The sequence below is a fragment of the Coregonus clupeaformis genome, chromosome 19 (genome assembly GCF_020615455.1).
Source record: "Coregonus clupeaformis isolate EN_2021a chromosome 19, ASM2061545v1, whole genome shotgun sequence".
Lineage (NCBI taxonomy): Eukaryota > Metazoa > Chordata > Actinopteri > Salmoniformes > Salmonidae > Coregonus > Coregonus clupeaformis.
This window is the reverse complement of record NC_059210.1, coordinates 13,264,183-13,277,372: the sequence shown is the minus strand read 5'-3', so window position 1 is coordinate 13,277,372 and position 13,190 is coordinate 13,264,183. Positions and strand designations below refer to the sequence as shown.

General features: G+C 41.5%; 1 protein-coding gene across 1 annotated transcript in view; it reads right to left on the bottom strand.

Moving 5' to 3' along the window:
- tmtc3 (transmembrane O-mannosyltransferase targeting cadherins 3) overlaps positions 1-13,190 on the bottom strand; it is a 134,494-nt gene that overhangs the window by 23,117 nt on the left and 98,187 nt on the right. Inside the window, exon 13 of the mRNA XM_041837034.1 lies at positions 5,749-5,975. Within this exon, the coding sequence (XP_041692968.1) occupies positions 5,749-5,975 (227 nt within the window). The remainder of the gene's footprint in view (positions 1-5,748; positions 5,976-13,190) is intronic.

Below are 13,190 nucleotides of genomic sequence, written 5' to 3'. Positions count from 1 at the left end.
TTTCAAGGCCTACCCTCAAACTCAGTGCCTCTTTGCTTGACATCATGGGAAAATCAAAAGAAATCAGCCAAGACCTCAGAATAAAAATTGTAGACCTCCACAAGTCTGGTTCATCCTTGGGAGCAATTTCCAAACGCCTGAAGGTACCACGTTCATCTGTACAAACAATAGTATGCAAGTATAAACACAATGGGACCACGCAGCCGTCATACCGCTCAGGAAGGAGACGCGTTCTGTCTCCTAGAGATGAACATACTTTGGTGCGAAAAGTGCAAATCAATCCCAGAACAACAGCAAAGGAACTTGTGAAGATGCTGGAGGAAACAGGTACAAAAGTATCTATATCCACAGTAAAAACTAGTCCTATATCGACATAACCTGAAAGGCTGCTCAGCAAGGAAGAAGCCACTGCTCCAAAAAAGCCATAAAAAAGCCAGACTACGGTTTGCAACTGCACATGGTGACAAAGATCGTACTTTTTGGAGAAATGTCCTCTGGTCTGATGAAACAAAAATAGAACTGTTTGGCCATAATGACCATCGTTATGTTTGGAGGAAAAAGGAGGTGGCTTGCAAGCCGAAGAACACCATCCCAACCGTGAAGCACGGGGGTGGCAGCATCATGCTGTGGGGGTTCTTTGCTGCAGGAGGGACTGGTGCACTTCACAAAATAGATGGCATCATGAGGAAGGAAAATGATGTGGATATATTGAAGCAACATCTCAAGATATCAGTCAGGAAGTTAAAGCTTGGTCGCAAATGGGTCTTCCAAATGGACAATGACCCCAAGCATACTTCCAAAGTTGTGGCAAAATGGATTAAGGACAACAAAGTCAAGGTATTGGAGTGGCCATCACAAAGCCCTGACCTCAATCCTATAGAAAATGTTTGGGCAGAACATGAAAAAGCGTGTGCGAGCAAGGAGGCCTACAAACCTGACTCAGTTACACCAGCTCTGTCAGGAGGAATGGGCCAAAATTCACCCAACTTATTGTGGGAAGCTTGTGGAAGGCTACCCGAAACATTTGACCCAAGTTAAACAATTTAAAGACAATGCTACCAAATACTAATTGAGTGTATGTAAACTTCTGACCCACTGGGAATGTGATGAAATAAATAAAAGCTGAAATAAATCATTCTCTCTACTATTATTCTGACATTTCACATTCTTAAAATAAAGTGGTGATCCTAACTGACATAAAACAGGGAATTTTTACTAGGATTAAATGTCAGGAATTGTGAAAAAATGAGTTTAAATGTATTTGGCTAAGGTGTATGTAAACTTCCGACCTCAACTGTATCTTCCATGTTTTTTAGGCGATACTCCTTGGTCACCCATGGTTTGTTGTTACATGTTTTTTTGGGGATCGCCAAATCAACACAGAATTCAATATAGCCAGATATTACGTCAGTCATGTTGTTCTGGTCAGCTGATGATTCTTCAAATACACTCCAGGTAGTACAATCAAAGCATCCCTGCAATTGATCAATACTGTCATTGTCCCACACCTATTTTTCCACCACCTTCTCCCTTTTCAGTAACTGTTGGTCTTAGAAGGACAGCGTTATGATCTGATCCACCCAGTGGAGGTCTGGCCAAGGATAAATACACTTAGGGGACCGAGCTGTAACATAAGTCAATTCTCTTATTTTTCCTTGTTAGATAAGTCACATACTGGGTGTAAGTACTCAAAGTGCGCTTGAGAGTACAGCTATTGAAATCCCCCATGACGAATTTGGGCGCATCAGGGGGAATCGCATCAAGCTCTTGAGTGACGTTAAAAATGATGTCAGCTGCATTGACATGGTTCGCTCTTGGATGGATATAAACAACTGTCAGAAAAACGGGCGCAGTGACACTGGACGGGCGCAGTGACACTGGACGGGCGCAGTGATACTGACAGCAGCTCTATTTTTTATAAAATTGCCAAAAAAATCTAAAAACCTGTTTTCACTTTGTCATTATGTGGTATTGTGTGTAGATTGATGAGGACAATTTTTTATTTAACCAATTTTAGAATAAGGCTGTAACGTAACAAAATGTGGAAAAAGGGAAGGGGTCTGAATACTTTTCCAACGCTCTGTATATCAACAATCACACCAAGAGTCGAAATGAATCTGTCTTTTCACAGCTGCAGTGAACCATGTGTGATTCGGGCAGCTAGTGGGTAGTGTTAAGGTGCATTTATTTTGGTGTGGCCGATTTAAGTACCATCGCTTATCTGTGAATTAGAGTTTGGAGCAGTCTGCCCGCGAGTCAAATGCATTTTTGTCCAATTCCCCGAATCTGAAATCCTTGTCGACCCGACCTGCTATCATGGTACGTTTGCTTGCTTGCGCCATGGGGGACCATTAATAACACCGGTATAACTTGTTAGTCCAGGCTCTGTCGCAGCCGGCCGCGACCGGGAGACTCATGGGCGGCGCACAATTGGCCCAGCGTCGTCCAGGGTAGGGGAGGGAATGGCCGGCAGGGATGTAGCTCAGTTGATAGAGCATGGCGTTTGCAACACCAGGGTTGTGGGTTCAATTCCCACGGGGGGCCAGTATAAAAAAATATGTATTCACTAACTGTAAGTCGCTCTGGATAAGAGCGTCTGCTAAATGACTAAAATGTAAATGTAAAATGTTAGTCTGCAAATGTCGAAAAAATCTCGAAGTGTTGGGTGCTGGGACTTTCGCCCTGACTTGGATGTGTTTAAATTTAGCTACAGGGTTAGGGAGCACTGCTCAGGCTCTTACAAAGAGGATTAGTTACACTGAAAACGAGCTTGGGTAAAGAGAGCGGCTGGGAGGAGGACGGAGGGGGAGGAGGGGAGGACAGGGAGGGGGAGGAGGAGAGGAGGACGCATTGTCAGGAAGAGGAGAGGGAGGGGAGGAAGGAGGGAGGAGGAGGAACCAAGGCAGTGCCAGGACAGTGAACTTGTCAGTGAACTCGCTTGGGTAAACATTAATTTTGTCTACAGAGCTACCGGCAGTACACATAAAGGGTTCCAGTTCCAACGAAACCAAGCCTATTCAGTAGAATAATAAAAGTCCTTAGAGTACTGATCTCTTATCTGTTAATGACTATTGTCTATATTAGAAACTGATTGGTTTGAGCCCTGAATGCTGTTTGGCTGAAAGTATACCACAGGTATGACAAACAAATCTACTTTTAATTGTTCTAATTACATTGGTAACCAGTTTATAATAGCAACAAGGCATCTCGGGGGTTTGTGATATATGGCCAATATACCACGGCTAATGGCTGTATCCAGGTACTCTGCGTTGCGTCGTGCATACGAACAGCCCTTAGCCGTGGTATATTGGCTATATTCCACAACCTCTCGGGCCTTATTGATTAAATATATGACTAGATGAGTGACTCATTAGGTGTGCTTGCTGAAAGCAACAACTTCTTTAGAAATCGGACATACTTTTTTTTTTTTTCCCGCTGCCACCTGTAGCGCCAAAACTGTATAAGCTACCAACACCAAAACAACTGTCCTTTTCTAGTTGTTAATTGATGATGTCTATTGTCCTTCAACAAAAACTATTTCCAGTTATCTAGCGTTTACACTATATATTTTTGGGGGGGCGTACAAGACACTAAAACTAAACACAGTACCATTTTCCTTGTATTCAAAACAAAATCAAATTGTACACATTATACTCATACAATAATCATAGCAAGTACAGCTACCATCTACAGTGAGGGAAAAAAGTATTTGATCCCCTGCTGATTTTGTACGTTTGCCCACTGACAAAGAAATGATCAGTCTATAATTTTAATGGTAGGTTTATTTGAACAGTGAGAGACAGAATAACAACAAAATAATCCAGAAAAACGCATGTCAAAAATGCTATAAATTGATTTGCATTTTAATGAGGGAAATAAGTATTTGAACCCCTCTCAATCAGAAAGAATTCTGGCTCCCAGGTATCTTTTATACAGGTAACGAGCTGAGATTAGGAGCACACTCTTGAAGGGAGTGCTCCTTATCTCAGCTTGTTACCTGTATAAAAGACACCTATCCACAGGAGCAATCAATCAATCAATCAGATTCCAAACTCTCCACTATGGCCAAGACCAAAGAGCTCTCTGAGGATGTCAGGGACAAGATGGTAGACCTACACAAGGCTGGAATGGGCTACAAGACCATCGCCAAGCAGCTTGGTGAGAAGGTGAGCACAGTTGGTACGATTATTCGCAAATGGAAGAAACACAAAATAACTGTCAATCTCCCTCGGCCTGGGGCTCCATGCAAGATCTCACCTCGTGGAGTTGCAATGATCATGACAACGGTGAGGAATCAGCCCAGAACTACACAGGAGGATCTTGTCAATGATCTCAAGGCAGCTGGGACCATAGTCACCAAGAAAACAATTGGTAACACACTACGCCGTGAAGGACTGAAATCCTGCAGTGCCAGCAAGGTCCCCCTGCTCAAGAAAGCACATATACATGCCCGTCTGAAGTTTGCCAATGAACATCTGAATGATTCAGAGGAGAACTGGGTGAAAGTGTTGTGGTCAGATGAGACCAAAATCGAGCTCTTTGGCATCAACTCAACTCGCCGTGTTTGGAGGAGGAGGAATGCTGCCTATGACCCCAAGAACACCATCCCCACCGTCAAACATGGAGGTGGAAACATTATGCTTTGGGGGTGTTTTTCTGCTAAGGGGACAGGACAACTTCACTGCATAAAGGGACGATGGACGGGGCCAATTACCGTCAAATCTTGGGTGAGAACCTCCTTCCCTCAGCCCGGGCATTGAAAATGGGTCGTGAATGGGTATTCCAGCATGACAATGACCCAAAACACATGGCCAAGGCAACAAAGGAGTGGCTCAAGAAGAAGCACATTAAGGTCCTGGAGTGGCCTAGCCAGTCTACAGACCATAATCCCATAGAAAATCAGTGGAGGGAGCTGAAGGTTCGAGTTGCCAAACGTCAGCCTCGAAACCTTAATGACTTGGAGAAGATCTGCAAAGAGGAGTGGGACAAAATGGGTCTGACCTCTGTGATTGCCAACAAGGGTTTTGCCACCAAGTACTAAGTCATGTTTTGCAGAGGGGTCAAATACTTATTTCCCTCATTAAAATGCAAATCAATTTATAACATTTTTGACAAGCGTTTTTCTGGATTTTTTTGTTGTTATTCTGTCTCTCACTGTTCAAATAAACCTACCATTAAAATTATAGACTGATCATTTCTTTGTCAATGGGCAAACGTACAAAATCAGCAGGGGATCAAATACTTTTTTCCCTCACTGTAGCCATACTACAAAAACAGTACATTTCTCCTTCTCCTCCAGGCATTGTGAAATATACACTGAGTGTACAGAACATTAAGAACACTTTCCTAATTTCGAGTTGGGGTGTCAGAGTTCAGTTCTCTGGCACTTACTTGCAATTCCAGGTTAACTTTAACACCATCAAAAGTGTACAAAGGTCCTGTGTTTCTGTACCACAGCAGCTGTCTCCCTCCCAAGTCTTCATTGGAATCCAAGCTTCTTAATCTCAATGGGACTTCATGGTTAAATAAGGTTAACTAAAGAAACAACCTTCCCCACTGCTATATGCCCTGGCTGAGCCGGGGTCATATTCACGAAGAGCGAAACGGAAGCAAACGGGCTGAAACAGGAGGTGGGACCACCTGAACCTGTCCAATAAGAAAGTATTGTTTTCCTTTCTGTTACAAAACAGGTGCTTACTAAATGAACACGACCCTGGGGTGCTCAGCCTGAGTCCCTAAATCACTCACCAGATTCCTGCATGAGCAGGGCAGAGTTGAAGAGGGCCAGTTTGTGGCGTGGGTTGATCTCCAGGGCGTGGTTGAAGTTCTTCAGGGCCTCCGAGGGTTCCTTCATCTCGATGTTGACGATAGCCAGGTTGTACCAGAGGTCAGCGTTGGTGCTGTCCAGGTCCAGGGCCCGCAGGTAGGCGTCCCTGGCCTCCAACGGCTTGTTCATCTTCAGCAGCAGCTCCCCTCTGGGTTTGCACAGAAATAAAGGTGAAATTAAGTCTCCATTTTGGTTCTGGAGGAATGGAGCAGCTGACGGTAGCATTACTGAAGCCAAATCTAAGCTCACCTTCACGACTGGCTATTAAATTGAAAGAAAACAAACAGTAAGAACCATTTTTTACATTTTAGTCATTTAGCAGACGCTCTTATCCAGAGCGACTTACAGTTAGTGAGTGCATACATTTTCATACACTTCTCATCTTATCTACATCAACTCTCTATTGTCATCCCTTGCTCTTACCTGTTGTTGATTATGGTGATACTATTTATCAAAGTGCAGCTGCCTCTACTCTTAAACCACTGGATGCCGTTTTACATAGCGCCCTTCGTTTTATCACAGGAGACAGTTTTATTACTCACCACTGCATTCTTTACCAAAAGGTTGGATGGACCTCTTTGAACTAAGATAGATCACATAATTACACTCTTTTTGTTTACAAAGCCCTGCTCAACAAGCTTCCGACTTACCTAAATTCACTGTTAAGATTTAAAATGAGTCTGACTTTAGTTTTCTTGCTCCACATGTTTGGAATGATCTCCAAAATACATTTGTAATGGATGTGTTAGTGTCCCTAGGGCAGTTCAGGCAGCGGACAGAGGATTATTATAATAAAGAATGTGTTTGTTTTAGTTGATTGTGTTTTGTGTATATTGTGTATATTTATGTTTGTCTGTGCAATATGTGTTGTGCTGTACTTTGTTTTATATTGTATTGGATTTTTGATGTATTTTATGAAATTGTATATGCAGGGCTCCTTCGTAAAAGAGACACTGGTTTCAATGGTGACTCCCTGATTAAATAAAGGTAAATAAATGATACCCCCTAATACCCTATTTCAGATATCAAATATAACACTAAAATAGGTGGTCAATATCCTGACAAACTATAATAAATAAATGCACATGGAATGCACACGAGGAAGCTTCTTATCACCGTCATAGAGAACATAGGTGAACGGCAAGAAGGGTGAGAACTTGTCCTCCCGAGTGGCGCAGTGGTCTAAGGCACTGCGGTGCTAGCTGTGCCACTAGAGATCCTGGTTCGAATCCAGGCTCTGTTGTAGCCGGCCGCGACCGGGAGACCCATGGGGCGGCGCACAATTGGCCTAGGGTAGGGGAGGGAATGACCGGCAGGGATGTAGCTCAGTTGGTAGAGCATGGCGTTCCCACGGGGGGCCAGTATAAAAAAAAATACAAAAATATAAAATAATGTATGCACTAGTGTATGTATACACTAACTGTAAGTCGCTCTGGATAAGAGCGTCTGCTAAATGCCTAAAATGTAAACTTAAGTTGATCGAGACAAATCAATTCACACTACAGTATACGGGAGAGCAACAGAAGCCTGCCAGTGGAGAGCGCTTTGTTCCCTTGTTGAAATGTTTCATTGTTGCTTTCACAAGTTAAAAAAATTATATTTGCTAAATCAATATTATACTACAATAGTTGCTAACGTTTCACCATTCCATTACCATTTATTGCAATATTTAAAAGATTTCTGATTCAAGTGTGATACAGCCTACATTGTTACATTTTCATTTGCCTTTTTTTTCATTCTGTTCATATCCTTTGCTAGTTAGTGAGTTATTAGCCTAGTTATAGATCATTTGTCGTCAGCAATAGGGGAGGGATTGCTTCCTACAAAAGCACAAAACGTACACATTTCTAGACATCTTTGAAAAGCAAGTCAGGTAAAGAGCTTTTATTATGTCTTAAAGGGGCATTGTTTAATTTTGAGACGGTCTTGAATAAGCTAAGTAGCACATAGGAAGAGGGTAGCATAATTTGTCTGATTCTCTGTAATAATGGTATGGGAATAATAATGCATTTTATTTTGTAAAGTGGTTTCTTGCATCAAACAACACAACACCATTTTCAGTCACCACCTTGTCTGAAGGACAAGTGGATAAACAGGTTAATGTCAAGCCCTGCATGTTTTTTTCCCAAAGTCTCATGGAATGTAGGCCTACATTGAACACCACACATTGACTGCTATTGTAGGCTGAATGGTATAACAGCTATTTCCATGTTAAAATGTTATGGAATGCATTTTCTCCATTGTTTTTGATGGTAGGCCACTCTGGTAGGTCTACATTATGACCATTGTTAAAACTTACTTAAATCGGGTCCAGCCTCAGTGTTCACAGTAATGGCGCGCTGGAAGTTGCACAGAATTTTCACAACATTCAAGTGTGCGCTCAGCAAACTTTGCTCCTCAGTTTCACCAGCTGTCCGGTGGCTGGTCTCAGACGATCCTGCAGATGAAGATGTGGAGGTCCTGGGCTGGCGTTGTTACACGTGGTCTGCGGTTGTGAGGCCGGTTGGACGTATTGCCAAATTCTCTAAAACAACGTTGGAGGCGGGTTATGGTAGCGGCAACAGCTCTGGTGGACATTCCTGCAGTCAGCATGCCAATTGCACGAGCCCTTGCGTTGGTGACAAAACTGCACATTTTAGAGTGGCCTTTTATTGTCCCCAGCACAAGGTGCACCTGTGTAATGATCATGCTGTTTAATCAGCTTCTTGATATGCCACACCTGTCAGGTGGATGGATTATCTTGGCAAAGGAGAAATGCTCACTAACAGGGATGTAAACAAATTTGAGCACAACATTTGAGAGAAATAACCTTTTTGTGAAGTATGGAACATTTCTGGGATCTTTTATTTCAGCTCATGAAACATGGGACCAACACTTTCCATGTTTCATTTATATTTTTGTTCAGTACACAGTATGACACAGTATATAGTGCCTTCAGGAAGTATTCACACCCCTCGACTTTTTCCACATTTTGTTGTGTTACAGCCTGAATTTAAAATGGATTAAATTTAGATTTTGTTGTCACTGGCCTACACACAATACCCCATAATGTCAAAGTGGAATTACATTTTTCAAAATGTTTACCAACTAATAAAAAATGAAAAGCTGAAATGTCTTGACTCAATAAGTATTCAATCCCTTTGTTATGGCTAGCCTAAATAAGTTTAGGAGTAAAAATATGCTTAACAAGTTACATAATACGTTGAATGGACTCACTCTGTGTGCAATAATAATGTTTAACGTGATTCTTGAATGACTACCTCATCTCTGTATCCCACACATACAGTTATCTGTAAGGTCCCTCAGTCAAGCAGCGAATTTCAAACACAGATTCAACCACAAAGACCAGGGAGGTTTCCCATTGCTTTGCAAAGATGGGTACCTATTGGTAGATGGGTACAAATTAAAAAAGCAGACATTGAATATCCCTTTGAGCATAGTGAAGTTATTCATTACACTTTGGATGGTGTATAAACACACCCATTCACTACAAAGATACAGACGTCCTTCCTAACTCAGTTGCCAGAGAGTAAGGAAACCACTCAATGATTTCACCATGAGGCCAATGGTGACTTTAAAACAGTTACAGAGTTTAACGGCTGTGATAGGAGAAAACTGAGGATGGATTCACCTATTCATCCTGTTTGCAAAAGGCATTAAAGTAATAGTGCAAAAGATTTTGCAAAACAATTAACTTTTTGTCCTGATTACAAAGTGTTATGTTTGGGGCAAATCCAATCCAACACATTGCTGAGTACCACTCTCCAATTGTTTTAAGCATAGTGGTGGCTGCATCATGTTATGGGTATGCTTGTAATCGTTAAGCACAGGGGAGATTTTCAGGATAAAAAATTAATGGAGCTAAGCACAGGCAAAATCCTAGTGGAAAATCTGGTTCAGTCTGCTTTCCACCAGACACTGGGAGATGAATTCACCTTTCAGCATGACAATAACCTAAATCACAAGGCCAAATGTACACTGGAGTTGCTTACCAAGAAGACAGTGAATGTTCCTGAGTGAACGAGTTACAGTTTTTACATAAATGTACTTGCAAATCTATAACAAGACCTGAAAAAGGTTGTCTAGCAATGATCAACAACCAATTTGACAGAGCTTGAATAATTTTAAAAAGAATAATGGGCAAATGTTGCACAATCCAGGTGTGGAAAGCTCTTAGACACGTACCCAGAAAGACTCACAGCTATAATCGCTGCCAAAAGTGCTTATACCAAATATTGACTTAGGGGTGTGAATACTTATGTAAATGAGATGTATGTATTTTATTTTAAATACAATTGAAACATTTCTACAAAGATGTTTTCACTTTGTCATTATGGAGTATTGTGTGTAGATGGGTGAGAATATATATATTTTTAATCAATTTTGAATTCAGGCTGTAACACAACAAAATGTGGAAAAAGTCAAGGGGTCTGAATACTTTCCCTACATACATGTAAATGTATCATCGTCAGGAATGTCCACCAGAGCTGTTGCCGCTACCATAACCCACCTCCAACGTCGTTTTAGAGAATTTGGCAATACGTCCAACCGGCCTCAAAACCGCAGACCACGTGTAACCACGCCAGCCCAGGACCTCCACATCTTCATCTGCCGGATCGTCTGAGACCAGCCACCGGACAGCTGGTGAAACTGAGGAGCAAAGTTTGCTGAGCGCACACTTGAATGTTGTGAAAATGCTGTGCAACTTCCAGCGCACCATTACTGTGAACACTGAGGCTGGACCCGATTAAGTAAGTTTTAATAATGGTCATAATGTAGACCTACCAGAGTGGCCTACCATCAAAAACAAAGAAAGGTTTTTCAACAGAATCTGCAGAATGAATACACCCCTTTCGCTTTCATAGCAGCCACATACAAACAGCGTGATCCCTTTGATCGTTGTATAATTAATTCACGCATTCACACTCGCCTCCTCTCACCTTTTTCCTTCGCTTGTGGACGTCAGTTCACAACCCATCACCTGTCTAGGCCCCTTACTTTTTTCAATCTTTATTAATATGCATACAAACACACGATAACATACGCACTATGCACACATGTACACATGTATTTTGTGTTATAGTTATGTGGTAGTAGTGTAGAGGCCTGAGGGCACACACTTAATATGTTGTGAAATATGTTATGAATGTATTGTAATGTTTTTAAAATGTATAACTGCCTTAATTTTGCTGGACCCCAGGAAGAGTAGCAGCTGCCTTGGCAGCAGCTAATGGGGATCCATAATAAATACAAATACAAACATAGCTACTCGAACTAACACGTTAGTAAACCCGCTACAATCATGCAGTACAGTGTACAGTTACCAAGCAGTTTAGCAGTTACACCGGCGGGCCCCGGTGGCAATAAATTAATCAAACCAAAAGCTAACCTTGACTTGTATGTGGTCCTCTGTAGCTCAATTGGTAGAGCATGGCGCTTGTAACTCCAGGGTAGTGGGTTCGATCCCCGGGACCACCCATACACAAAAATGTATGCACACATGACTGTGTCGCTTTGGATAAAAGCGTCTGGTAAATGGCATATTATTATTATTATTATATTATTACTTGGAAGAGTTCCAGTGTTGGATAGCCATAGCCAGCTAGGTAACATAGTGAAAGTGAAGAAAATACTAAATATAGCTAGCTCTCTCTCTCGCTCTCTTTTGTGTCTTCATTTTTAAAGAAATTAATTTGTTAAAAACTGTTCAACTATTGTCTTTCTCTCTCTAAGTCAACTACTCACCACATTTTATGCACTGCAGTGCTAGCTAGCTGTAGCTTATGCTTTCAGTACTAGGTTCATTCACTGATCCTTTGATTGGGTGGAAAACATGTCAGTTCATGCTGCAAGAGCTCTGATAGGTTGGAGGACGTCCTCCGAAAGTTGTCATAGTTACTTTGTAAGTCTATGGAAGGGGGTGAGAACCACAAGCCTCCTAGGTTTTGTATTGAAGTCAATGTACCCAGAGGAGGACAGAAACTAGCTGTCCTCCGGCTACACCATGGTGCTACCCTATAGAGTGCTGTTGAGGCTACTGTAGACCTTCATTGCAAAACAGTTTTAATCAATTATTTGGTGACGTGAATATATTTAGTATAGATTTATCTAAAAAGGATAACTTTTTTAAAGTTTCAGTATTTGTATGTTTTATGAAAATCACTGAGGAGGATGGTCCTCCCCTTCCTGTTCTGAGGAGACTCCACTGGTTTAAACATGTATTTGTTTGCTTTAAAGCACAGGACCAAAAAATAACAAATCAAAACTGAAATTTAGATTTTTCACTTCAAAGACCAAAGATTGCCTGGACTAAATTATTCAAAATTCAAATTAATTTGGTTGGAGGCAATGATTCACCTTTATTGTGTAATGTATCTCACCTGTGTCAAGTTGCAGGTTCTTATATGTAGAAATAGCTCTTCAACCAGTTTTGAAAAGAAAAAACGCAACATTCTGCTCCATTGTGAAATGCAAGAGTGCCAATATATTTGACCACATCTGTAGGTTGTAAATGAACTAATTACACTTCTGATGAAGGATCTAAAGAGAGTGCCTTGTCTACTGACATATCCATTACATTATCTTAAATGCTAATGGTTGTTAGTAAACACTTATGATGTAGGGTGTAAATACACTAAATCAACTTCTGATACAGAATGTTAAGAGAAAGTCAACACCCTTGTCCAACATAATTATGCTAATTTATGATGTTAGTAAATAGGGCTGGGAATTGCCAGGGACCTCACAATATGATATCATAATACATAGGTGCCGATACGATATGTATTGCGATTGTCATGACTCTATACTGTATGTATTGCGATTCAATACTTTGATTTTATTGCAGTTTGATATTCTTAACACATTGTGCACTATACACTGAGTGTACAAACATTAAGAACACCTGGTCTTTCCGTGACATAGATTGACCAGATGAATCCAGCTGAAAGCTATGATCCCTTATTGATGTCACCTGTAAAATCCACTTCAAATCAGTGTAGATGAAGGGGAGGAGACAGGTTAAAGAAGGATTGTTAGTGTGTGTGCTATTCATAGGGTGAATGGGCAAGACAAAAATATAAGTGCCTTTGAACAGGGTATGGTAGTAAGTGCCAGGTGCACCGGTTTGAGTGTGTCAAGAACTGCAACGCTGCTGGGTTTTTCACACTCAACAGTTTCCCGTGTGTATCAAGAATGGTCCACCACCCAAAGGACATCCAGCCAACTTATCAACGGTGGGAAGCATTGGAGTCAACATGGGTCAGCATCCCTGTGGAACGCTTTCGACCCCTTGTCCATGCCCACCGAATTGAGGCTGTTCTCATTGCAAAAGGTGGTGCAACTCAATATTAGGAAGGTGTTC